We start from the raw sequence: 27,056 nt of genomic DNA on the forward strand, positions 1-27,056 counted from the left end.
ATGATCCTTTTGGAGACATTTCCAGCCAGACCACCTTGGGTTTTCCTTTAACGTCTTCCTGACTGTATTGGGACAGGCTGGGATAGGAGTTTACTTTCTCCATAGCAGCCCTCATAGTCCTGGGAAGGTGTTAAGAGCACACCAGTGCTCTGGCTACTGCTGAGCAGTGCTCCACAGCATCCAGGGTGTCCACTTGGCATTCCCCCTCATCAGTGGACTGGGGGTGGGAAAGATCTTGGGAGGGGACATAGTCAGGACTCAGGATAGCTGACCCAAACTGACCTAAGGGCATGGGCTCCTGTCTGCACAGGTCCACAGGTTCTGCCAGGAGCGTGCCCCAGCACAGGCTTCCCACAGGCTCTCAGCCTCCTTTGAGCACCTGTTCCAGCATGGGCTGCAAGTGGATCTCTGTTCCTCCGTGGACCTCCATGAGCTGCAGGGGCACAGCTGCATCACCTGCAGGGAAATGTCTGCTCTGGCACCTGAAGCACCTCCTGCCCCTCCTTCCTCACTGACCAGGGTGTCTGCAGGGCTGTTTCCCTCCCATATTCTCACTCCTCTCTCCACCTGCTATTGCTGTCACACAGCAACTTTTTCCCCTTCTTAAATTTTCTATCCCAGAGGCATTACCACCATCACTGTTGGGCTCGGCTGTGGCCAGTGGTGGGTCTGAGCCAGCTGGCATTGGCTCTGTCGGACATGGGGGAAGCTTCTCCCAGCTTCTCAGAGAAGCCACCCCTGTAGCCCCCAGCTACCTAAACCTGGCCTCATAAACCCAGGGCACTGACAAATGGAAACCTTTAGACAAAAATGCAATCATTGCAGCAGCAAGCAAATAAACTGAGCTATTGTATGGCAGCTCCAAGAGGGAGCAGTATCTCCCCTCTCTGCCTTCAATGCTGAGAAAGTCTTCAGTCACCTGGGGAACTGTGGGAGATGGTGCTGGTGTTGTGCTTGATATATTCTGGCTGTAGCACGGGCAGTGTTGACAGCAGCAATTTTCCTCCTCTGGCCTAAGGAACTGAGGTCCAGCACTGAGGTGGATGCACAAAAATGCAGTTACCAGTGCTTCCTGGCCAGGTAACAGCGAGGTGCAGGGAAATGTCATCAGTTACTATTTAATGGGAATTTCCATCGTTAGGAGTGCACTTCTGCTCCACTGCTACCCTGCTGGTGCCCATCAGTAAAACACAGCTATATGCAATTTTATTTACTTGCTTTTTAATTCTCTCTTGCTTCTATTACACACAGATGAAACCTGCATGATCTTGAGATGTCTGATGAAGGCCACCATTGATAACCAATGCTCTGGAAGCAGAAAGTCTTTAAGAAGCAAAATACAGAAGTTTTTCAGCAGTTCTTTATTTATAATGTAGGCTTAAGCAATCATTACAATGTAGAAGGGAGACACACTTACAGCAATTATTTATACCAGTTTAGAACAAAAAACTGCACAGGGAGAGATCAACTCTCAGTACAAACTAGCAACTAAACCACAATAATTTACCATTAGAAACATTTTATTTTTCAGCTGTGACACTGCTTTTACAATATGCAAAAACACAAACAATAGAACTATCCAAAGTGTTTTGTCACATTCTTTCTACATTGAATTTGGCAACATTTTATATTAAATTTTACTGATTATACTAACGTTTAAGAACTAAACAAGTGAAAAGCTGTACTTGGGTACAGTTACATCCATTTATTTCAAAGGTTTAAATAACACTTTTAACTATTGAGATTATCTCCTAGCGGTTTTTGTTTATGCAAAAACCATCTCAAAGCCTCATTTGCACAATGCATCAGCTACTGTATCAAGATTGGTGGGCTACACCACAGGCACTACTGTTTATTATATTCTGTAATAAGGAGCTTGTTTTTCAAAGAAAGGTTTAATATTTTCTAAGGATCATGCTTTTTTTTTTCTTTTTGCTTTTAAGCCATAACAAAAAAAAAGTTTAGCAAGCACAGCAGTGTAAAATGTCATATAGAACACAGTGACTACACAGTTACTAGAAGTTTCACATCCAATGCAGTTATGTATTAAAGGATAAGAGGTCATGTAGGCAAGTCTGGAGCCAACAGAAATCTGCAGTGTGTGGTAGAAACCAGCCCCTTATGTGTGTTATTTGGTGCATTTTTAGACAATCCTGGATCCACAAGTCTGGTGTTCCTCCACATGTGGGTCTGCAGTAGGTGGGCAGACAGCATCCTTCTGGACTGTGGGACTGGAACACGTGTCATGCCAAGGGGTCTGCACATTCCTGTCAGCTTTAGGAGACGGGTATTGCAGCAATAATTTACTTTAAGGAAAAAATCCAACTCTTAATGATTCTATCAATAGCGTGCCAAAAAACATTACTTAAAAGTACAAAAAAAGATTACAGTGATCAGACTCCCGGTATTATCAAAAAACCAGTATCTCCCCCCACCCCCCACCCACCCCTCACCCCTTTCTTTTCGGTATTTAAGAAAAGCCAATCAACTGCCATTTAAAAGAAGTTAAGAAAAACAAGCCCCTGTATTGGAAAGAAACATTCGCAGTTTATTGGATCACAAGCTGGTTTCACCGGTCAAATTTTTAAGTGTTTTCTCAAAATAGTTGGGCTTTCTAAGGTGCCCAGCCTGCTGGGCACAGTCAGAAAAAGGCATTTTGATAACATCTAAGAACTCCCTGCTTGCATTTTAAGAACGTTTTCACATTTATAACTGCCTTAAGCCTGTTGTCCTTGTTTGCATTCAGCGGAAGGATGAGCGAACAAAACGTGAAGGTGGAAGAACCAAGCCTACACAGTTAAGGCTGCATGCATGTGACTGAGAGTTGGTGCTGTGCAGTCAAAAAAGAAATGTGGAAAAACCCAGTTTTTAAAACACCCTACAGAAACAAAACACTGCAATCCAATATGGCTTATTCTGATGCATTTACCATGAAGCTACTAGTAATTCATCCTACTAGGCTACTTTTGTGCAACAGCATCTGCTATTTTGATGGCATCTCCCTCCCCCCACTACCCCCAATAACTCTACCGACTGCAGGTTTCTTCCTTGCATTATATATTGCTTTATTGTCAATTTTTATTCCTGCTTTTCAAACTTTTAATACTTAAATGAGGATCTGTTCCATATCGCTTGACTTAAACTGTGGTAAGTCCCATTGTTCTATTTTTTAATCTCACTATTACAAGGCGCACTACAAAAGCTTGCAAAAAAGCCAAATTTTCATTAAATCCCTTTGCTGAAGTTAACTACTCGACATTTTTTTTTCTCCTATGATTTAAAACTTTACAAAGAGAGTTATAAAAAAGGTAAATGGGATTTGGCACCTTCAGAAAAAATTAAAAGTGTAACTTAGATCAAAAAAATGCAGAAACAAAATCATTGATATTTACAAATTAAAACACCACTGAAGATTATGTCTTACTATGCTCTTTCATTTGTTTTCTCTTTTGGAGTACTTTCAGACTGTCTGTTACCGAGTATCTTAAAAAAATCATTGATTACAGATTGGAATGGATAGAGACAGATTAGTTTTCTCACAGTTCCTTCTTGGTGTTCAGCAGTCTGGCAGCTCCTCTGCTCCTAGGAAATACGAGGTGCTGAGCGGTCATTCGTGGTCGTCTTCTTCAGCTTGACCCCGCGCCGGATGGCGTTGAGCATATCCTCCCCCTGTGGGACATCGCCGGGGCTCAGCTCACCGGGCTCCAGCTCCGCCTGCCCCGCGGGCGCCAGGCTGCCGACCCCATCCCGCTCGCTCTCGGGGACCGCCTGCCTCTGCTCCTCGGCAGCACCCAGTTTCTGGCCTGGCGCCGGAGGGTTGACAGACGCTTGCCCGCTCCATGAGGGCACGCTGGTGACACCTTGCCCACCATCTCCTGCTGCTGGAGATTCCGGATTTTGCTCGGGACACTCTTCTGTGCCAGCAAGGGCACCAGGCAGCCCCCCTGGTATGTCAGGGACAGTTGGTGTTTTGACAGGAATCACCGGCGTCTTGATGGGAATCGGGCCTCCGCCGATGGTCCCGCGCCGGACAGAAGGCTTGGTCGAAGGGGTCCGTCGGATGGTGGCGACGCCCGGGGTGACGATGACCGGTCCCAGTGTGGTTGGCAGACCTGCAGTGGAAGCAGGACGCTTGGTTTGAAACATTCTGCGATAGGACTGGCTAATGTCACTGTTTCTTGGGATGGTGGAAGATTTGTCAAACTCCTGTTGTTCTGCCTCCTGGTCACCACTCACAGAGAAATAATCATAATCTGAAACTGATGCCAAAAGACAGAGTTAGGATCAAGTTGGAGCAGACAGCTGAGTCACATCGGTAAGTCTGAAGTATGTATAGATAACCTAAAATCCTGGGAGTCCATAAGAATTAAGGGAGTTTCCACCTTCAGAAGGAAGAAAGTCCGAGGTTCTGTGACCAAGATTTGAGGACTGCGTGGTTGAAGGCATCACAGCAGACCAATCCTACAGCTGCAGGGGGCCCATGGCTCTTGTGAAAGAGAATGAGCTCAATATTTGCCATCAATGTGAAGATACCAAAACTGGCATCCTACAAGCCATATGCCATGACTTGTAGATAGGAATACTTGAAAAATGTACTTTAGATTAGGTAAGTGGGTTCAGGGGACCATGCACCAGTGATTTCAGCAGCAAATCTGCTTATTTTGTAAACAAAGTAAAACCCAGCTGTCAGCTCTGAAAACTCAGCCTCAGCTTTAGTAATTGCACTGGGTTCCTTCCTTTCCACCTAAGTGCTGAGCCAAGCTTGGCCCACCACAAGCCCTGCTGCCTCCTGTGACTGCAGAACACAACCACCCCAGCTGAGCAAACAAGGCTTGAACTGCAAATACCAAACTTGGTCCCTCCCAGCTTGCTCCTGGTTCTGAAACAGGGTACAAAACCCAACACCTCATTGCAGCTTCCCAGCTATGCCCAAGTTGAACTCTCCAATGGATTCTTTCTCCAATTAAAAAGTTTCTGCTTAGGCAGGAAATAAAAGATCACCAAGGGAAACCAAGAGCAGACTGAGAGTGCTGATGGAACACAGCAAAGCTTGTGAGTGTGTATTTGCTGAGACAATAGTTCAGAAAGGACCCAAGAAGTACTGGATGCAATACCAGTGTCATTTATAATTCCAGGATGATGCCTTGAGAGCCTAAGGCATCAGGACCCCCTTTAAAATGGTGGCATCCTTAAGGTGAAACTCACTGGAGTGATGCACACAAAAATACAATTGTTCAGTACACTACACAGCAATGCAGATTTCTATGTAGTTAAAAAATCCAGGCTGCATTCCAAGCTGGAAAAAGCTTCCCAACAGCAATGCCAGCCTTCCTCCCCAGCTGACTACAAAGCCAGCAAGCAATAGCTGCTCCTTGGCACCATGGTGTGAATGTGGCCAGGGTGGGAATGTTCTGACAAGGAACATCTCCTGGATGCATACCTTGAGATGGAATCGTGTCCTCTGAACAGCACGGAGTTGTTGTCTGGGTGCTGTAGCCACTGGAGCACTGCAAGGAATCCCGACTGCTCCTCTGGGTGTCCAACTGCAGCCCTCGGGACAGAGCGAGCGCCAGCTCCTCGCAGGCCTCCATCTCCTCACCCTGCTGCTTACACATAGGAAAGAGACTTGTTACACCTGCAAGGGTCAGTCACATTCACCCACTTTTAGCTGTCTCTCCTCTCCAGCAGAGCTTGTCACCATCACAATCCAACAGGATTGTGCCCGACCATTTACTTGGGCTTAGGAACAGATGCTTCTTTGGAGTCCATTGCTCTATAAAAGTCAATACCCAATGGTGCATTCCCTCCTGCCCACACGATTCCCACTGACCACAGCACCACCACACCAGTACCACTTCCCAGATATACACAACATAAAGTGCATCAGAAGTACTGGCAGGAGACAGCATGGCCATCTCCTTTACACCAAACAGCGTGTTTGAAATGAGAGCTTCACCCGTGTGGCAGCTGACACCGTCATGCTCCGAGGCCTCTGGGTGTCCTCGGGGGGTGCGGGGGGTCCGCTCTGAGCTGCTCCATTGAGATCTGGCTCGCGCTTTTCTTTGCGACGTTGCAATGTGTTCACCATGGGCTGATCGTACGGGCCTGGCTTGGCCCAGTCCTAAGGAAATGAGCTTGTTAGGGACAGCTTTCATCAGGAACTGTGCTTTAATTACAGGCAAAACTATGCAAAAGGGCAATTTTAATACAACAGATTGTGTATCAAACTGGGTATGCCTTTCTGAATAAGGTGAGAAATAAATTAATTTTGAAGATATTAAAAATCTTCACTTATTAAACCTATTTCCTTTATTAAAAGGAATCTACATTTCCCATTCTACCCAAACATTCTTATATGAAGGTATTTAACATTTTGATACTATAGGTCATCTAAATGAAATTCCATGTTGTTAAAGCCTATATTTTCAGAATTTCAAGCACAAAAATCACTGTCACACAGCAGAAGATATGCATAAATGTCCAATCAGTGATGTAACTCTTTCATATGTACACAGGTTCTAGTATGATGTGCTGTTAGAGATGTCCTCAGTTCTGAAAAATTAGGCTTGAACAGATTTTTCATACACATTAGTGGAGCAAGTTACTCTGAGTAATCTCTCAGTTTACTTACTAATTGAAGTCTAGTTTATAATGATAATCTGTACTGCACAAAGACTAACCTCACTCTGAATTACTGGTGCTAAATTTGAAACAGAAATTCCTCAGGCCCTGAGGGCTGTATTCACTAGGGGCTCTATTAAGCAAAATCCTGAGGGTGTCTAGAACCCACACACTGCACACAAAGAGCTGGACTGATCTGTGACCTGTGCTGGGATGCAGAACCAGAGCTAAGCAGCAGCTCCCCCAATGCCAGCTGCTTCAGGGGCAATCCCAGTCCTAAAACAGTTTTCCTTCACTGAGACAAAGGCTGCTTTAAAAATGAAAGAAAAAATTTGTACATGAGAATGGGCCCCACACCCTCCCAGCTGCCTGCTGGGCAGCCTCCCATAGCCTTCTGATAGACAATTAATGACGGGCTAAAACCACACTGTGGGCTCTTGATGTGTCTCAGTCCAAGGAACGAGAAGTGCAAGGCAGTTGAACTGACATACCCCCTTGTACGGACAGGTATTTTGGTTTTTTTAACACATATGAAACTCTGCTTTGCCTTAACAACTGTGTCTCTGCTCTAAGTGTTTTGCTGTGAAATATATTGGGAAAGTGCTTCTAACAGAGACACAACAAATGACTCTGAAGCCCCAGGACCACTGTGGCCACCCTGTGTGTACCGCAACAGTCTCCAGCTGCTGGAGAGAGAGATTAGGGGGATCTGTAACAAGGTATCTCAATTTAGACATACATACATGGGTCCCGTGGTGCATAAGCAGTATTATATAACCATCCACAGGCACTTATAATCTGCACTGCTACAGCTGACTGCACATCAGCCTTGCTGAAGATGCAAAGCAACAGACAAGAAGACCTTTTCCCTTGCTCTAGGGCAGAGTCTCCCAGGGGAACCTCCTGGCAGGGATGAACTTTGAGGCTCTAGTAGAGCAGACGTGTTCTAATGCCAAGTAAGATCCCTGCAGATCCAGCTGGAGCAACTGGAAGATGTTACTGCACTCTTTTTTGGTGGTGTCTCCAAGAGAGCAAAACGAGCTGGGTGAGCACTTCTAGTCTGTGGCAGTAAATCATCAGTCACCACTTGGGTTCACCTGGTGCTGAGCACCTTCTTAAACCACTCCAGCTGGGTCTAGGAGATTGTGCCTGCCTATAGCCACGGGCCCAGCCACAGGGAGAAGGCTGGGGCGTCCAATGTATGGTCTTACTAAGACAACTGGATGCCCCTCCCTGCTCAAGTGAGTGCTTTGATAGTGCTAAATAAGCTCTTTTCCCCCTGAACAGAGCACGGAGTGCTTTCACCAATGTTCCCAATCTAAACTATTCCTTCCTACCTAGGTGTTGTCAGCTTTGATATCTTTTAATTGGTGCCAGAACACACAAGGTCATTCAGAAATACCCACAACCGGATTTTAGGTCTGATTTTCACCATGCAGTGCCCATTCAGAGTGATACCAAACAGAGCAAATCAACCAGTAATTACATGGACTGAAAGGGAGCAACAACTGCCGTGTGCATGCTGTTGGTATGAGGAGGTGAGGACTGCCACAACAAAAGGAACACAAACCTTCCAGCTAGGGATCTTAGATGATGGTAACATGCCTGGCCCAATGGTGTAATAATGAACGTAGTCTGGAAGGAGGGCTGAGGGAGCCCGAGTCCACGCGCGGGAGACAGGCGGGAAATGAGGGAAAGGACCTGCACCAACTGAAGCTACGGATGGGTCACTTGATAAACTACAGTGATAAAACCCATTAGACAACTGGAAATGAAACAAATAAAAACAAAAACAGAGAAATTAATATAAACAGAATGAATACGAAAATACACTGTGACTGATGTTCTAGGGAGAAAATCTCTATCTTAAAACAAAAGAAAGGAAGCTCTTCAATTCACTGCAAATAAAAACCAGAAAATTGATACAATGCTTGGTTCAGAAGTGAGATTGCCTGAAAATTGTTATCTATAACAAATTTCAGGCATCAATCTAGCGGTCATTGTCTCCAGGCTGAGCAGCTTTGCCTTCTGTCCATGAAAGCAGTACACTGTGAAAAAGCCTTTGTAATTTAGGTACCCTGCAGACTGCTGAAATAAAAGCAGAACTTTTCCAATCCTGAAGGCATTTGCATTAGTGGCATTTAGTCTGTGTAGCTGGACAGAGGGGAAAAGCATACAGCCTTCAAACATGACGTGTTCTGGCTGTGTGATGATATGGAAGAAAAAAACAACTAAAACCAACAGCAAGGATTTATCAGATGAGAAAGGAGACTGCTATCACTTCCTCCCCCAATTCAGAGTGTATCCCATGTAATTTGTTCCAACCATGTGTATTTTGCTTTCCTTTTTGGCCAAAAAACAACCTCCCATTACTCAGTGTAATGTGTGCTACCTAAGGGGAGAGAGGGGAGAAGCCACAAACAGCACAACCTGGGGAAGGTGCTTTTTGTCAGGCAAACAGCTGGGTCTGGGCAGCATTCCACAATCTCTCTGAGTAGAAAAAGTGGAGAACGAGCTTTTCTTAGAAAATTACTTCTGTAAAATGCCCAATTTGTAGCTTCTCCTAGTAGCTACTTTAAAGGCAATTGTGGTTTTTATTCAAACAGATTAATTTCTAAGGGAGTGTGCAACAGTTCCTATTCTCATCTTCACCAAGAGGAATCCTGACTGCATCCCATGCACAGAGCTTTTTTTGTCCAAATGTTGCAGAGTTTGGATAATGAGCTAATAGGTTTGTACATCTTGGAGATGAAGTTTTTCACCTTATCTGTGGAGGCCCAAGCCCCCATGGTGGAGCCTGAGCTGACTGAGGTGGGGGAACTGCACTCGCTCACTGACTGGCAGGTTTCAGAGGCTTCTGAAGAGGCAGAGCTGGACGAATTCTGCAGCATAAAACAGCACCGCAACGCAGGGAAAGGTATACACAAGCCACCAGAAAAGAAAAAAAAATCACAAACAAAAAGACAAAAAGCACATACACAGAGACACACAGGAGAGAGGGAAGGATGAGAAAAGCAAAGGGTTAGGATTTTAAAAATCAATTAGAAACTGCTCAAAACTATTGCTAATGTTCAGGAAATCTACGAAAAAAACCAAGCCATTTGTTTAATGCGAGAACTTGCCACACTGCTTAGCAATGAGGGAATTGAGGCAGTGATCTCAACTCCTCATTACAATTTCAGTGTCTCAATTCTGCTGCTGTCTCAGAGCGAGAAGCTGGGGGAGCTTAGGGCACCTGTGGTCCAAACATGCAATGTACTGAGACACCTGATTTATACAGAAAAGCAGATCATCAGTACTTCAAAGACACAAAGTTTAGATTTAAAACATGGAGTAGCAAATGTCACTTATATTCACAAGTTCTCGTATATTCTGATCTGCCAAGTGCTTGTGAAAAGCTCGTCTGAGTTCAAGTATTATGGAACAGAGAAAGAAGTGATACTTACCAAAACTGGAGGTTTCCAAAGTGCATGACCTGTATGCATGTGCCTCTGCAGGTAGGATGCATACACCAAAAGCACTCTGACTAAAACCCTCCTACCCAGCAGCCAGCAGGAAGGCACATGCACTCTGCTGAGTGCAGAAGTGGTGACATGTGCTTGCCACCTGCTTTCTCCTAGCAGCAGAGACAGAAAATACCAGGGGCTTCGATGGAGAGTGAAGGAAAATGCAGGACATAAAATGTCCACTGAACACATCAAACATTTTGCTCCTATCTAGGAACTTCTCCAATTTTCAGTGCACACCTTTATGTACCTTTGCTGCTGCCAGACCTCTACAACAGCATCTAATCCAACTACGCAAAGGCCAAGCAGAATAACCACATGGACCATTTTACCAACTACAATGCTCTTCCACATCTCCCCCTTGGAAGTGGCATCCTACTCTGTAGGGATGTGCATCCAGGTCTCATCGAGACCTTGGAAATGGTCAAGAATACTGGCCAAGTTGTCAGGGCAGTACTGAGCTCTGTTCACTGTCAGAAATTCAATACTAGCAAGACCAATTCACCCTTTAGTACCCAACGACCTGTGAAACAAGTCTATCCAAGGTGTTTTATGACAGCAGAGAGAATGTGCTCTTTTATCAAGTTTGTGTAGCAAAGACAGAGATTCCAAGGAATAACATGTTGAAAAGGAAGGGAAATCTCACCTGAAATAAAATTTCATGAGTTAACCTTAGGTAAAATCTGGGGTGAGTTTGCAATGGAAGGACAGCTGGATATGAGGCAGTGCAGAGGAGCAAATACTCCTAACACCCACAAATTGTCTCACTGCTCACCAGGAGCTACATATGGGTAATGTACAGCCAGCTGCCTGAGTAAAAGGAGATGTAGGTCTCGCAGGATAGAACACTGTCACCATAAGGATTTTGGTGAAGAGTACTGGGGCAGCTGAGAAGTCAACATGGTATCAGCATCTTGAGCTTACTGATAAACTGATGTAAGTGAAATTTTGCAAAGGCTGTTAAAATTTTTTAAAGCATGTAGAGTGACAGAGTATTTTATATAAATAACACTGATCCCACCCTATGCTGACATGAGATCAGATCTGCAGGTGACCTGTCAAACATGTTTAGGGTACAAGTATGTCACCTAACAAGGCTTATATTCAAAGTGCAGTAAGAGTTGAGGTAAAGGTAAGAACAGAGGGAACAGCAACAAATGACACATGGCTGTTAAGGAGAGCACTGAAAGTGGGGTACCTGATGAGGCAGTGGCTTGATATCTAGAGGAACTTGTCACATTCTTGATTTATCCAAGTCCTTTTACAGGAGAAAAGCCTCTAAAAATAACAATACTGACAAAGATGAGCTGCAGAGGACTGCCATCAGACATAAGCAAGGTGCACTAAATGGAGATGAGACTATTGCCTCTGTCCCTAGAGAAAAATTCATTATAGAAAACTAGCTTTTACACTAAATTCCAGAGTTCTGCCTGACATTCCAGGTACCCCAGCAAAAGAAGCCTCACGAGAATACTCACACTAGTGTTACGGTCTGGCCAGGAAAAAACCAAGAGAGAAAAATGTAATTACAGAAAATGCTGTCTGAAACCTCCTACTTATGGCTCAAATGACCCTCCTGGGTCTGCATACTCTGCACATGGCAGGACGGACAGTTAAGGGTCTGAGTTCCAAGCATGGCATCTCCCATGCTACCTTGTTTTCTACAGATGCCCCAAGGGCGACAACTAAGAACTTGGGAGTTTGCATCTAATACACTATTTGTGTCTACAAGACAGAAATTTCACAAGATTGTGTCAAGTAATGGTAGAAATAGCTCACAGATGGGGTTTATTACCAAGATGCATGTAGCAAATAGATAAAAAGGTCAAAAATGCAGATTCTAAAGATGCAAAGAATTGTTCAATTTAGTTGGTGTACGGGGAAAAAAACCACTGGAATTGATGAACTTATTTTTGCAATAAAGTGACTCCTCCAAAGCAAAAGAAGATGACAAAAAGGACTCTCCCATTAATTCAGTGTGTCCATTTTCAGCAAGAAAAGCTACAAAAAGGCGGAACCAAGATGTCATGGGGAAAACATCCTGAAAGGTGAAGGAAAGTGAAGGAAATGCAAGAGGTCATGGTACAGAAACAGGCTCTCCTTGTCTTCAGACACTTGCAAAGCACAGAGAAAGGGAACCTCCGGTCTTGCTACAAAAGGATTCCAACAGCAAGAAAACAATGGAGAGGGAGGCAGAAGAAACTCAACTTCTGAAGGAAAAGCATAAGGAAAACATGACTGGCAGCAGGTCAAAGGATGCTTAGATCAGACTGGAGAAGCAGTCCTGAATGGCTGGACCCAGGTGTGGGAAGCACAGACCACCCATCACTTCTTAGCATAAAATACATGAGGGAGTGAAAACAGAAACTGCACAGCTACTGCTTGGACAAAGAATCCTTAGACTCTGCAGTGCTTGTTCTAGATGCACATTCCCTGGCACAACCTCTCCTGGGACCACACACTCAGAGCAGAGCAATTTCTGCTCTACAGAGTAATTTCTACAAATTCTACAATTTCCCCACCCCATGGTGAGAGAAATTTGACAAGCAGATGTTTTCAACTTGTTTTAGTAGATTCCTTTTTAAAAATTTTGTTTGAATGGTTTTTAAAATCAGTTCTTCCACTTTAGCCATTTTTTTCCCACAGCTGAAATAATGACAGTCCTGCTCTGTTCTAAAACCATCTCTTCTGCGAAAAGCTTAAAGTTAACACTATAAAGCTAAAACTGTGCTTTGCAGTGACAAGCAGTGCCCCAAATGTACATTTGTACAAGTGCAGCTTGGTGTCTGGTCTCTCAGATGAGCCATGGCTTGTTCTTGGATAGTGGCCTGCTACTTGGTGTGGTATGCATGAGTTCCAGCAGGGATATAAAAAAAAGATTTTTTGGGCTACTGGACTGTACAATTACATTTTCCATCTGCTGTCCAACTAACCTATAAAAGGACCATGGTTATCTTGGATTACTTGCATCTTTTGTTTGCTATGTTTTCCATTCAAACATAGCATTGCTTTCTTAACCCTCTCCCTTTCTCAAATAGGAGAAAGAGCTTCCTGGACAAGGGTTTCCAGGGAGACCAAATCCTAATGATGAGCGTGGTCCAATGTCCCTCTAGAGTCACTGGAAGATGGTCTCAGCTACTTTTCAAAAAGCTCTGGGTAGTAACTCAAGGTCACCTCCTCAAATTGTCTCATTGCCAGGAATCTGTCTCTACTGATCCTTCTTTCTAGTCAGGGACAAACTATGGGGAAACAACTTGGAATTTTAGGAGAAACTAATATCTGGTGATAACTTACAGATGCATTTCAGTTTGGAGTTGATTTTGGTTTTTGTTTTGTTTGTTTGCTTTTGGTGTTTTTTTTTTTTTATTTGTTTGTTTTTGGGGGTGGCTTTTTTAAGGTCTGATCTGGAAGCATTTCTTAATTTAAATGGAAAACAGAATAGCTGTAACAATTTATTTCCCCTATTCTAACTTGCAGCTATTTCAAGCAATGGAATCTCCTCAAAAGCAAAATTTTTCCAGCTTTAAAACCTGTACATGCAGAAGCAACTTCACACTCAGTTTCCCCCTACTTCACTGTTTAGTGAAAGTGCTTTCCAGAGCATTCTAACAATACTTATCTCTCTGCTGTCTGACAGCACATCAACTTTTTTATCTTCACCTGCTTCTTTGTCTCCCTTTGGTTTCATCTCCATGAAGTCACAAGCAGCCTATAAAATCCAACTGTTCACTTCAAATCCAGCGGATCCTACTACTATCATCCCCAGAATCAAACATCACTATACTACTATCACATCATTTGATCACAGATACTCCCAGGCCTCAGTTTGTCTACTACACAGGGCATGAGTGGGTTTAGCAGCACCAGTCACATCCAGCATCCATCCAAAAGCCACTCTGTGCTCCCAGCAGGTCTGTCAGAAGGGCTTTGTATGAGGTCACTGCATGCCAAGGGCAATGTTGGCCATGGCTGACCTTACACCTGGCACTTAAAGAAACTGCTCCACTCCTGAAAGAGACCTGTGATGCTTTTCCAGCTATTCAGCTAAGCCCAAATGTCCCTCTTTAATTATGATTAAAGCCTTTTACAGTGACCTTCCCACAGGTACAGCCACATGCTACAGGATAACACTTTTACTCCCAGCAATGCTGCAGAAAGGTGATCCTCACACACCAGTGAAAGGGCAAAGTCTGTTTTTATAACTGCTTTTTTTCCTATCTTCTATGCAAAGTGTGATAATTGTAAAGACTTACTACTCTTACTAACAACTACAGGCTGGAAAGCAGTCTTCATTTTGTCAGAGATCTCTCCTCTGGTATAGTCTGTATCTTGTTTCAATCACCAGTTACTCTTTGTTTGAGATTCCCACCAACTCCCCACCCCCCCATATGTGATTTTGAGGAAATTCAGTTTAATTTTCAGCAACATTTGGTTGTCTAAAATGTAGGTGAGCTTATATATGTAATAGTTTCACATAGCTCATATACTCACATTCCTATAATATGGGAATTTTACATAGCCCCCTTCTACTTTTTTTTTCTAGAATTCATTATTAAACAAAAAGGGCTTTGTTGATCCAGCATATGCCACAGCATCTAGCTAGCAAACATCATCAAAGTGTCCACCTGCACAAGATATACAGCTTTAAATTTCCTTTGTTGGTTCCAGAGCTTGCTTTTCTGCCTCCTCAGTGTCACTACTAGAAACAACAACATCAGTGTTTGAGACAGAGCAGCAGCCTCCTCCCCACCCAGCACCGATGCTCCAAGCACAGCCCCACAGGGAGATCTGTCAGTTGGTTAGAGACACACAACACGGGGTAACGCTGCCTACTGAACAGCTGCTGGTCAGCTCACAGTCACAGTTATCTGTCAGCACAACACACACAATTTACTTAGTGCTGAACATATAAAGCAAGACACGTAAGCGAAGATGAAGCGGCCAGGCAATGATCTGTTACCTTTTCCTCTGTGTAAAGGTAAACAGAACCAGAGACATACAGAGCACATACCCATTTGTTATACCAACACACTACACTTGTCACACTGCTGCAGCCTTCCACAGCTCATGAATAGCTCAAGTGATGCTTGGATCAGTTTGCAACCTTATGGACAGTTTCTAAAATGAAGTGAAAGCATATGAACTTAGCTGGTGTAAATCAGCATGACTCCCATCAACTTTCAGGATGTTCTGCCACCTGATACCAGCCTAAGTTCTCTCCTCTGCTTAACAGGGGAATTTGCAAAGAGAGGTGTTGGTTTTTTTCATGCTAAGAGCAATTGCAAAGTTACATCCTTGTCTGCAAACACAGCATCATCATGTGGATTACTGCCCTTTTATGCAGTGAATATTATGAAAACCAAAGATGATGCTAGCATGTGTAACTGATGTATCTATCTTAAAAGTCAACTTCCTTACCTTGTTACTATTCCAGTTTACTTTATTATTGCTCATTTACTTTTTTGCATTTCACTTAGGTTAGCCATAGCCAATCTAAACAAAACATTCATTTTATTAGTGTGCACAAAGTTCTTCAGGATGTAATCTATAAAAAAAAGATGATGTGTCCAGACTGGGGACAGAAAAGGTATCATTTGAAAAGAAAGCATTTCTATTAAAATGAGTAAAGTAAATGTATTTAAAAACCATTGAACTTCCCTTGAGAATGTGTTCCAAGCCTAAATGAACCAGTGTTGTTTTGGATGATACCTTAAAAATTTCTCTAAGGGTACTACTTATTAAATGTTCTGCAGAAGGCAAGAATCTGTGTGCTATCAAAGGTGGTCTAGGGTAGTTTACACGGGCAGGTGACACTTGATAACCACTGACACTTGCTGACTATGAGGATTAACACTCCCCAACCATGCCTACAGAACTACCTACTCTCTAACATGTGAAAAGGAGTGCAACTACATTTTAAAAGTAAAAGACAATCTTCTCCAGTGACCTCAGGGTGTATTAAAGTGAGTAACACCCAGGACATTAGGTTCACTTCAGTTTGCAGCTAAGATTTTCAAAGGGATTTATAATGTGAGAAGGCAATTCAGCCTTGTTTAAAAATATTACAGTCGCTGTGTGATTTCTTAAAAAAAAAAAAAAAAAGCAGCAAAGAGAATTCAGGTGCTGGAAGATACAGGCCATGGAGCATTGCAAACCTCTGCCTGCAGATGGCCAGCGAGTTTTTAGAGGAACGATGTAATGAACAAATAGAGTGGCAATTTCCTTCTGCAGACCCAAAAATGCTCAGGAAAACTTTTGCTTATATTTGTAGTGAAATCCTCTTAGTTTGACTGGCTTCAGGATGTTATCATATATTACTATACAAATACTCCTTTCTTGCGAGTTCCAAAAAGAATTAAGAACACCTCTCATTTTCATGCAGAAACCTTATTTCTGCAAGGTGCTTAACTGAGAGTCCAAAATGCAAGTCTATCCACAAAAATGGGTGTCATAAAAAATGGCAAAACCAATTCCATATGATAATGCTGGTAGCATTTAGAGTATCCCAGATCCTCTGCAGGGGAGGAATGAAGTAAGTCTCTCTGACACCAAAGCCACCAGTATCAGTACTATGGCTGTCAAAAGGCTGTTCTGACATCAATATGTCCCCATTAAACAGCAAAGAGCCACCAGATATTAACCACTTGCAACCTGTGCAGCATATTAAGTGGTAATCTCCGTGGGTAAAGTGAATATTATTCCCTCCTACAAGGTGGGACTTCTTGCCCTTTGTTGCCTGTATTTATCTAAAAGTTAGGCATCGAGGCTCCCTCCAGGGCCAGAGAGAAAACTAAATCACCCAAGAGTGACTCATCCCTTTCTTCAGTGCTAACTGCAAAAGCAGCATAAATCACTCCTGCTAGAGGCCCAGCTTTTGGATAAATGAAATGCACTGAGACAAACCTTACCCTCAATGTTTAAACTGACTCCAAGGTACCCCAAAACCACACCAGATCCTGTTTCTGAAAGGTGAGCCAAGTTACAGAGTCCAGCTCACACTCAGGTTTTTGTTCTCATGCTTGCACGTACCTGGTTAGGTGCTTCTGGTGGCATGGGGGATGGCGATTTGGACTGGAAAGCATCCTGGGACATGAATCCAGAATCATGGGAGGACACACTGGACAGCCTCATGGGTGCCTGCTGAGGCAGATTGGAGCTGCGATAGCGATAGTGTGAACTAGGTGAGTGCGAGTGCGAGCCACTGGACCGGGAATCACTACTGTTAACGCTGTTCAGACTGCTGTGAGAGACAAAAGGAACAGAGAAAGGAAAGGGGAGAGGAAAAGACACAAGGGAGGGGTGGGGAGAGACCCATATACAGTACAATTAACATTCCACATGTCTCCAGCAACAGGCAGCATAAACCAGAAAAGAAAAATGCTGACAAATTAAAAAAAAATATATATATGCACATATATATCAGTAAAGAACCATAAGCAGCTGCAGTATCCCTGGCGACCAGAGAGAAAATGGCATTTTATCTTCAGTGTCACTCAAATGATCAAATCTTAATCACTCAGACTTCAAACTCAGGCTAGGGATGAAGGAATCACTACATGCCCTCCCTACGATTCGCACAGCACTTGCTCAAAAACTGTCTGCTGATGGTTCTCTCTTGTTCCTGACTTACATTTGGCCCAGATATCCAATGTGATTTCTAGCAGGAGGACCAAAGACACTGGAGTGCATCTAAAAGTCTGCCTCTAGACATGCTGCTGGAGACAGCCAGCAGGACAAAGTGTGAGACTTCAGAAAGTATCACCAACCCCCCACACTTCAGAGTACCTGGGACTCATTTTGCTCACTTGAAGGCTTCCTACCAGATAAAAACATGTGACAGCACACAGAACGAAGCCAAGCTGCTGGGTATGGAGCTTTAGTTAATAGGACAACCATAGAATTAAACCCCCAAATTGATACCCATGAAAAAAAACAATGTGATTTTTCAAAGGAAGAGATTGATTTTTAATCCTCAGAATCCATTCATGACAGTAAGGACATGCCAGCCACACTGTGGGAGCTTTTGGAATCTCCTGCCGGGGTGGCTGAGCAGGACTAGCAGGATGCACCAATCTGAAGGCAGCTTCCTGCTCCATTGGCAGGAGCCTGGCCTGAGGGATGGCTCTGAAGGATACATGGGTAAGGCCTGCACCTCCTGTACACAAATGGCACATACAAAGGAGATGCACAAGGAAGCGTGGAGCAGAGGAAGAGGAGCTCCGCTGTATTTTACCCACACACACCAGTCTGTGCCATACAGGTTTTTACCATACAAAAAGATTAAATTGATTAGGAAGACATGATGAATTTTTGAGGTATTTTTTGCCATTTTCTTTTACAGCTTCAGGATATTGCATCTTTAAGCCTGTGCTCATTGCTCTAAATATGCACATTTTCACATATATATATATATATATAAAAGTTCTGACTTTTTTTATATATATCTGCATGCAGAGACAAGTAGGTACATGGAAGTTGTGTTCACTTGCTCTGACATGCTGTAGGTAACTTTGCTCATACACAGGGAACCTGTAGTACATTATTCATAAAGCAAACTGAAAGGTAATCATTTGAGAGCAGCTAGAGACGTGTTGAGCAGAATACACAACAGGGCATCTTCCTTTTCAGTAAAAGGAAAGAGTAAATGTAGACACCAGGATATGGGGGCAACATGCTAATAAACTGTTTTTATGAGAGAAAACAGTTTTTACAGAGAAAGCACAGACAGAATCCAGTGTTTCAACATATTTCAGGACAGCATTAGACAGCATTAAACAGTCAAAAAAACTTGTATCAAAAAAGCATTTCCATCTACCAGACTGATAGGGCAATTGCCAAGGATGTTTTCCCTTTTCTAACAGTTTAACTTACTGACCAGTAACAGCTACTTAGAATAATCTAAAAAGCCATCACATGAAAAACAGAAAAGGAAATTATGAATGAACAATCTCAGAGTTTAGATCAGTACAGTCTGCTCGTTGACCCAAAATGGATTCAAGAGAACTGAATCAAAAGCATCTTCGAGTTGTTTTGAGTTCAAAAGTTGTTCAGTCATGCCCATCCTTTTTAATATTCCCAGCACACACTTAAATGAATAAAGACCATGAGGGACTGTTTCAGTAAGACTTGTTATTTAAGATTTAAGAATGTATACAAATCCATATCACAGTCTGAACCTGCCTCCCTTTGCCCCCAAACAGGTTAAAAACCAGGTATTACCAATTGACTTACCTGCAAACACTAGATTTTCTGGACATGGTAGTACTGGGAGAGGATGGAGGAGTCTGGTAAGACCAGCTGTAATCAGAACCTTTCAAATCTAAAATTACCTGATGAAAGATAATCAATAGCATCAAGGATGTGGAAATATTTTCCCTCTATTAATAGAAAGCATCTGTTTGTCATACAACATTCATCCTTGCTACAAACTATCAGTGCCAATTGACTCAATCTCAGTTCTCTCCCAAAATTACGCTGTATCACACTGGAGAGTCGGTTTCATCCTTGGCCCTCCTGGTACTACGATACTTCAATACTAAGGCTGCCACCACAGAAGGAAAGTTCAGGTTTGAATGGAAAAAAAATCTTTAAAAAGTAAATTGGAGATTTATTTTTTGCATTAAGGAAGTTTTTCTGGTTTTTGTCTGTTTTGTTTGTTTTGACTTAAAAAATTATTACAGCCTTTGAGTTGAAGTACTGTAACATTTTAAACAATTAATTGAAGATCTAGTATTCAACCACAACACTTTGCACTTCTAGGTCAATGACAAGGTGATTAAAGTATGACAAAAAAGCTGAGTTCACACAGCAGGGTTGGAGAAAAATGTCCTATTTGGATTCATTTAATGGCACACATTTTCCTATGCATTTTAAGGACAGCATGGAAAAATGCTCATATGTCAGACTCCATCAAGCTACACAACCCCAGCAATTTTGTGACTACAAAAAGACAGGGATGCTCAAACGTAGGACAAGGAGATGACACTCATTTCTCATACACTCTCCGCAGAAATCAGGCATCCTCATACCCTTCAGAGTGTTACTGCTACCACTTCATTCTGGTCTCACCAAATATTTCAGGGGCACTCAGCCCCTAAACACAAATTTTCAAAACAAAACAGTTTTTTAAAAATTGCTCATGTTAAAAATTACCTTGCTGCAGTAAAGCTTCTACAAAACATCACATTAAGCCACTAAACACTAGTAGTCAATATTCCTCACAACACAAAAGGAGAAGTGGTGCAAGCCACAAATAAAATGTCTGCCAGGTAACAAGAGCTAACCTGTTCACTCGAGGATGGCAATTTGTGTGGATCCATGGTGAGACTTTTCAGGTCATCTGATATGGTTTGTAAATGGGTTATTTCTCCTAACATTGATATTTCTTCTTCCTGAAAAGAAAAAATGAGCAAGGCTAACCAGAGCCTTGGTTTTAAAAATCAGACCTGTAACACAATGTATGACCTTTTTCATTTTGCTGATGACTGTGGAGATGCCCAGTGGAGCTGCTTTTTCTTTGCATATTAAGTAATTACAAAAGGTTGAAATATTAATTTAGGATTCTGTAACTACTTTAAGATTGCTATAAATTCTGAGGCCCAGAAATTTTTTCTCTTATTAACAAGATAAGTAAGTCTCAGCCTTCTTTTTGTGACATCTTCAGAAAAAGTGTCAGTTTTGCTGCACTTGACAAATACCTAACTCTTCTATGTATACTCACTAACGTGCCCTAACAATTTTAAGCTTGAGTGTAAACAGGGGTTAAATTCATAGTTTTTGATAAAGTTAAAGGAATTATACAGGTACAGAGCATTAATGCATCTATGATTGATTATGGCTCAAATTATATCGACAGCTAACTCAGATGATGATTTCTGCACTGTAAACTACCACAGTAATTCCTTAGTTACCATTTCTTCCAGGTCCTCTGAGTCTGGAATCCACCTCCTCCTGCTCAGCCATGACCTTCCTACTTCTCTAACTATGGTTTTCTGTTGAGACTGATGCTCTTTGTAAACAAGCACTGGGAACATTTTCCCAGTACACTGGTGACCCTTCAGAAATGCACCTCGCTTGTGCAGAGCCATGAAAAATTCCTTGTCAGGCTTCAGACAACCTGAGATGATGAAAATTTACTCAAACCTTTCCAACGAGCTGAAAAACTGTCATGTAGAAGGAAAGGAGCTATCAGAAAACTGCATGGAAGCAGCCTGCAATTTGTCAGGTAATGTCATTATATACACTGGGGAGGTCTTGAAACATTTATCAGTCCTAGCACTGGAGTAGGAGTAAGAAGGATTTATATTAAAATGTGATGTTAGAAGAAAAACAGTGGAAAAAACTGCATTTGCAATGTCTCAGGCTGGAATGCATAGAGAACACAAACTGACTTCAGTCATTGTGCCCATTGTTTACCCGTCAGTCACCTTGAAGGTACTCAGTGTTTCCCATTGCTGAATTACTCCGAGTGCCTACAAGAAAGGTCCCAACTCTCACCACTTGCTAGACAGAGACACAGGCTAAATTTTGGCTCTAGAAATTCATTCCTAAGACACAATGAGATGCTCTCTTCAGAGGCTTTTGGCCACTTATCTAATCTGTGAATTGTACTGACTGAAAACGAAGAGCTCTTACGATCACAGGGCGCAGCATCGAGATGAAAGCACAGAATCGACCACGCTCCTCGATCAGAGCCTTTCTGACAGCTTGCTTCTCGGTTTCTTCAAGCAGCAGGTACTTATCATTGACATCTTGTAAAGCACTATCCAGCTGGGGCTGAATGTCACCCCGTCCTGTATGCAGGAAACAATCAAGAGTACATTTTGTCAAAACTGTGCCTCTCCACAGAAGACGACATTATTTTCAGCCAGCACTGCTGCTGGATTGTGCTTTTGCAATTCAAATCTTAACCAGCATTTTCCCTTAATTCAAATTAGTAAGGATTCCCCCCCCGCCCAATTAAATCAAGCATTTCAAAGCATTTATTACTTCTCCTTTTGCACAGAATAGAAATCCAGCTCAATTCAAAAGGTTTCAACAAGCCAAAGACAGCATTTTAAGTAAGGACTTTCTCAAAGCATTAGCTGTAGAAACTCTTCACATCCTCCTTGCTGAAAACCAACATCTTACTAACTGGGAGAGTATTAATCACTCACCCAGATGTGTTCCTCTTCCTTCTTGCATTTGTGCTTAACAAGGTCCTAATGAGAATTTTGTGGAGCCACTAAATTAATGAATCAATCTCCTATACAAGATGCTATTAAGGACATGTTACTAATCATTGGACCACTGAGTCCAGTACTCTGCACAAACCAACTGCTGAAACAGTTTTCTTCATTCCAGAGTCCAACTAAACCAAACCTCTCAACACAGGTTATTAATATATATATATAAATGTCCAATATATGTCAATGGAAATAATAAAATTTCAGTGTTTTGAAATTATAAAGCTTCACTGTGCTAATTACAGTCAACTCATAATACCAAAACTTTCTGTGACAGCTAAGTAACCTTATTCTGCACTGACTGCTTACACTGCATCATGCCAAAAAAAATTCCTCTAGGAATGAAGAGCTGCTGCTTAGACATACTAAAACCAATAATGTTGCAGTTGCAAGATGTTTTCATGCAGCTTACACCCCTAAATATTTTAAAGGACCTCAGTTGTATAAATTTGTTGCAAATCTCCCAGAAATCCTATCACATGCAATTTAACTACCAGGAAGATAACACTGAAAAAATGGTGGGTGAGTTACAAGCAGCTACCCAAAATCAATCTTTTTGGACAATAACCTTTCTGCATGGAGAATTTAAAGCTATGAGCAAGAGGAAGAAAAACATCTCTTGATGTGTGTAGTACACAATGAAGATGACTCAATGTCAGGGTTACAAAGGAAAAACCTTTGCCTTACTATCATACGTATTTCCTTAATACTCCAGAGCAAGGCAAAGCCATCACCTCCCCTGCACAGCCAAGAGCCACAGGAAAAGAGAGCAGTGATGGAAGCAAAGAGAATCACGCTGGCTTAGTGGCATTACAGGCTGGATATATCCAAATCTCCTCTGTACAGAGTTAGACACAGTCGAGATAAAACTGCACTGACACCCACATGCAGAGCTCTACACTGGATTCTGGAAGAATCACATGCAGTGCAACATGGACACGGCCACCGCCAAGGCCACTGGTACCAAACTTCCAGCAGTGTCTGATCCTGCAGATCAGTATGGCTGCTCTAATGTGGTCATAGAACTGTTTGGAAGTAAATAACTTTAAGAATAACAGACTCTGAAGGTCCAGTCATCTGCCTCCTCCATCAAAATTAGCATCTACCAGAAACAAGTTATAGGAGAGCCTTGGGTATCTCCCTTGAGGTCTTGTGCCTTTTTGTCTGCCACCCTCAGGAGACAAACTGGGCCTTCCTGCTTCAAGGCCATTCTGTACATTTCAGGCCCTCCCCACACTCTGCCATATCAGATGCAGTGGTTAAACATTTTATACTTCTCTGGAGTTCTTCTTTCGAATACTTTATGAGATAGAAACTTGCATCATTGCAAGTGCTGCCTGGAACTACAATGGGTAAAATAATCTCCTGTTGTTCAAGCCTAGATACTGGCTCACTACCATGGATGTACCAAATGCAAACTATATTAGCTGCAAACTAAATCACACACTCATTAGTTCAGCTCTGGAGAACTGTTATAAACATTCAGCTGCTCCACCATACGATCAGGCACATAATGCAATAAATCCTTGTTAAATGCATTTGCCTATGCAGTGAGAGAACACACACTTTAAAAGCAACTGGACTCCATTGACAAAGTGGGTTCAATTACAGTGAGTTTTGGTACTTTATGTAGACCTCAGACACCACATCTTGGACCAGAGAAACAAGAGCAGCCAAAACCTGGGGCAAGAATAAAACACATTTGCACCTGTGTAATCCATTCAATTCAACAAAGTTATGAGGACAAGGTTCAGGCTGCTATTTTAACCCTTTGGCCAAAGCAAGTGTAAAACTGCACCACTCTCCAGCATCCCCTGTACCTCTACAAAATTCCCATTTTACTTCTTCCAGTGAGTCAGTACAGTAACAGACACACCACCTCCTCACCAGCATTTTCACAGACCCGTTTTTATACTCAGGGGCATTGGAGTAGTCTGTGAAAACACAGAAGCTGTCTTGGGTATAATTCAGAGCAGGAAACAAGCTCAGGTGAATCATTTAGATGAGGCTCTGAAGTCAGATGTTTACAGATAAATACAGCTCTCTCCTGGTGACTTCTCCTAACTCATCTTTTAGGAGGAGGAAAGCTTTATCAACATCCTTTGAGAGCTCCACAATGCAGACATCAATCTAGCAAATTGTTTGAAAGTAGGCATAGCTCTTCCCACTCCCTGAATCACCAGCTGCACTCACCTCAGGAATTTGAGGGATGAGAACTCTCTGTCAGTTTCTTTTGCTAAGCAGAGCAGAGCATAACCCCCCTCGACAGCACTGCCACACCCAGAGAACACCAAAGGTGTGAAGGCCAACTGCTGACCACCTTTCCACCTCAGCCACCTTGGGTCTCCACTGATTTGAATCTGCTACTTATCTCAGAAGGGAATATTGACCACGGGAGAGCAATGCAGTTCTTTTCCCATTGAACCATAAGGAGAAGGTTAATTGGCCAAGGCAGTATTTCTGACTGCAGCATTTTTGCTGTGCTCGTAAGGCACATTTTCATAAGGAACATCAGCAAGTGATTATTTCCCCCAGCCCACATTCTCTGGCCTTTAGGTTATATATTCCAAAACACTTCCAAACCAACACAACTACTACAATGATATAAGACAGTTCCAGAACAATCTTATTATCATGGAGCAGCTGTAAAAGTGCACCTGGAAGGACACTCCTATTCCAGCTGCAGGCAGGTTTGAGTGACCCACCACAGCAATTAGCAACAGCTGACTGATGTCAAAAGCATCCATTGTAGTCACAGGTCGCTGGTCTGCAACCAGCCAGACATGAACAGGATGTAGGGATGGTTCTGCAGAGCATGTCTGGCTGCACCCAGAACAAGTCAACAATCTGAACACTGAAGAGGAATTCAAATCCAGCCTTTCTCAAAGTGGAGCTCTGGTGATGCAGAAAGGAGCAGAAATGCAAGATCAGAAGTTGTGGACTGAGTTCTCCAACAGCACCATGCTCCAACAGCCTGGTGACCTGCTGCTGGATACAGGCAAGTGAGAGCTAATCATGTGCAGGGAACTGAACTGCTTCCCATCAAAAATAACATGAATCTGCTGCTACTTCAAGGACAGGCTTATTAATACGTTACCCTCAGAGCAGGTGCTTTACATCATTACCATGACATGCAAGGGCTTTAAAGGACCAACATGCAATAGAATTTGCATTTTAATTTTACAGTGTTTTGCGTGAATCCTGGCTGAAAGCCTCATGCAATTCCTTAAATAACTATTGTTCAAACAGAACTTTAGTAAAGGAAAAATATTAGGGGAAAAAGGAAAAGGCAAATCTAATTTTCAACCCTATTTCATGCCTGTATTTTAAAAGACAATGTAAACTAGCAAAATTCTCAGCAACACCAAAGTAGAATAATTTTTAAATTCTCTCTGTGCAAGTCAGACTGGTGAAGCTATTGTTGTTATTGACAATGCAGTGCAGCAAATATTGGTGAAATTACTATTTTCCATGTTCTCACATAAAGACTTTTTAAGCATCTGCACAGAACTTGAATATTCAATACTGGACACTTGACAGTGGCAGAATTTACATTGTATGAGACAATGCTGAGTACACCTCTACTTGTACAAACCAAAGCAGGCTCCAAGTCAGTCATTCCCAAACCACCTTCTTTACAAGAGCACACCTGCTTCAGCTGCCAGGATGAACAACTCCTTTAAGTTCTGCATAGTAAAGCTAACAAATTAACTGATATGGATTTGTGCTGAGAACAGAAGAATTCTGCCACCATTTATGGAAAGGTGAAAAACCTCATAACTGGGATTTAACTTCTGACTCCTTCAGAAACCAAATCTGAGCCTTTCTGTTGGCTACTGGAGATCTGAGTCAGCTGCTCATGTTCGAAAGTACAAAGTTTTGCCTTAACAGAAAAGCTACAAGTTGCCAAATGACATTTCTTGACTGAATTACAAACCAGGAAAACTACAATGTGTGGTTTCAAAAACTGGGGACAAGCGGCAGGGCTCAACAAGGCCCAGCTCCAGGAGCCCAGCGGAGGTGCCTCGTTTGAGAGCTTCCCAATTTAATCAATCCAGGCTTCTCCCAAAGGCAACACCTATATCACTACACTTACAAGTGCAGGTATGAGTACTTTGCTCAGATTCAGAAACACCATGCTTCATTCACAACAAGATCTCAAGGCAGCCACTTTAAACTTGCAAAACAGCTGAAACAGCACCCCAATTTAAACACATTTGAGATGTGATGAGGCAACAGGAGATAACTGTGATGCTGAATTCCAACCCTTTCCCCAGCATGAAGTAAATATAGTGATTTCTTATCTATCAGGTAAGAAAGATGCATGCGATTTTCAAAAAAAAGGGAGTTTGGATCACAAGTTGCAAAGACCAACATTAAGGACTTTAGGCTCTAGACTTTAAAAGTCATATTAACAATAAGATACTCAATTATTTGAACATCACCTTGATGACATGTCTAGTCCATTTAACTTCTCTCCCAACTGTGACAAGACTTATCTGTCCACGTTAATCCCTTTCTAAAATAAACCAGAGGTTTATCCACAATACTGGTTTCCTTCTTTTATAGTGTTCCAATTAGATACCAAAAGAAAATAAATCAAAAAATGGTTTGTTCATTAGGATTAGGCAATATTTTAGTTCCATTAGAAATTAAAGTCTAGGCAGTTAGTGGAGACCAGACACCATAAAAAGGCCACAGCAAG

The 27,056-nt window shown here is 42.4% G+C and overlaps 1 protein-coding gene across 4 annotated transcripts in view; it reads right to left on the reverse strand.

Moving 5' to 3' along the window:
- Nucleotides 1-2,470: 2,470 nt before the first annotated feature.
- The window catches only part of MTSS1 (MTSS I-BAR domain containing 1), a 125,553-nt gene continuing 100,967 nt past the window's right edge, over nucleotides 2,471-27,056 (reverse strand). Inside the window, exons 7-15 of one of the 4 annotated variants that reach the window (XM_082298007.1) lie at nucleotides 21,762-21,919; nucleotides 20,411-20,518; nucleotides 19,359-19,456; nucleotides 17,157-17,367; nucleotides 9,384-9,503; nucleotides 8,192-8,386; nucleotides 5,957-6,121; nucleotides 5,441-5,603; nucleotides 2,471-4,259 (exon numbers count right to left, since the gene is read on the reverse strand). In XM_082298007.1, coding sequence (XP_082154133.1) covers nucleotides 3,583-4,259; nucleotides 5,441-5,603; nucleotides 5,957-6,121; nucleotides 8,192-8,386; nucleotides 9,384-9,503; nucleotides 17,157-17,367; nucleotides 19,359-19,456; nucleotides 20,411-20,518; nucleotides 21,762-21,919 — 1,895 coding nt within the window. In that variant the 3' untranslated portion in view covers nucleotides 2,471-3,582. Of the gene's footprint in view, nucleotides 4,260-5,440; nucleotides 5,604-5,956; nucleotides 6,122-8,191; nucleotides 8,387-9,383; nucleotides 9,504-17,156; nucleotides 17,368-19,358; nucleotides 19,457-20,410; nucleotides 20,519-21,761; nucleotides 21,959-27,056 lie in introns of all 4 variants that reach the window. The other 3 variants (XM_082298009.1, XM_082298010.1, XM_082298008.1) reach the window with 3 other exon arrangements.

Source organism: Coloeus monedula (assembly GCF_965178545.1).
Source record: "Coloeus monedula genome assembly, chromosome: 1".
Lineage (NCBI taxonomy): Eukaryota > Metazoa > Chordata > Aves > Passeriformes > Corvidae > Coloeus > Coloeus monedula.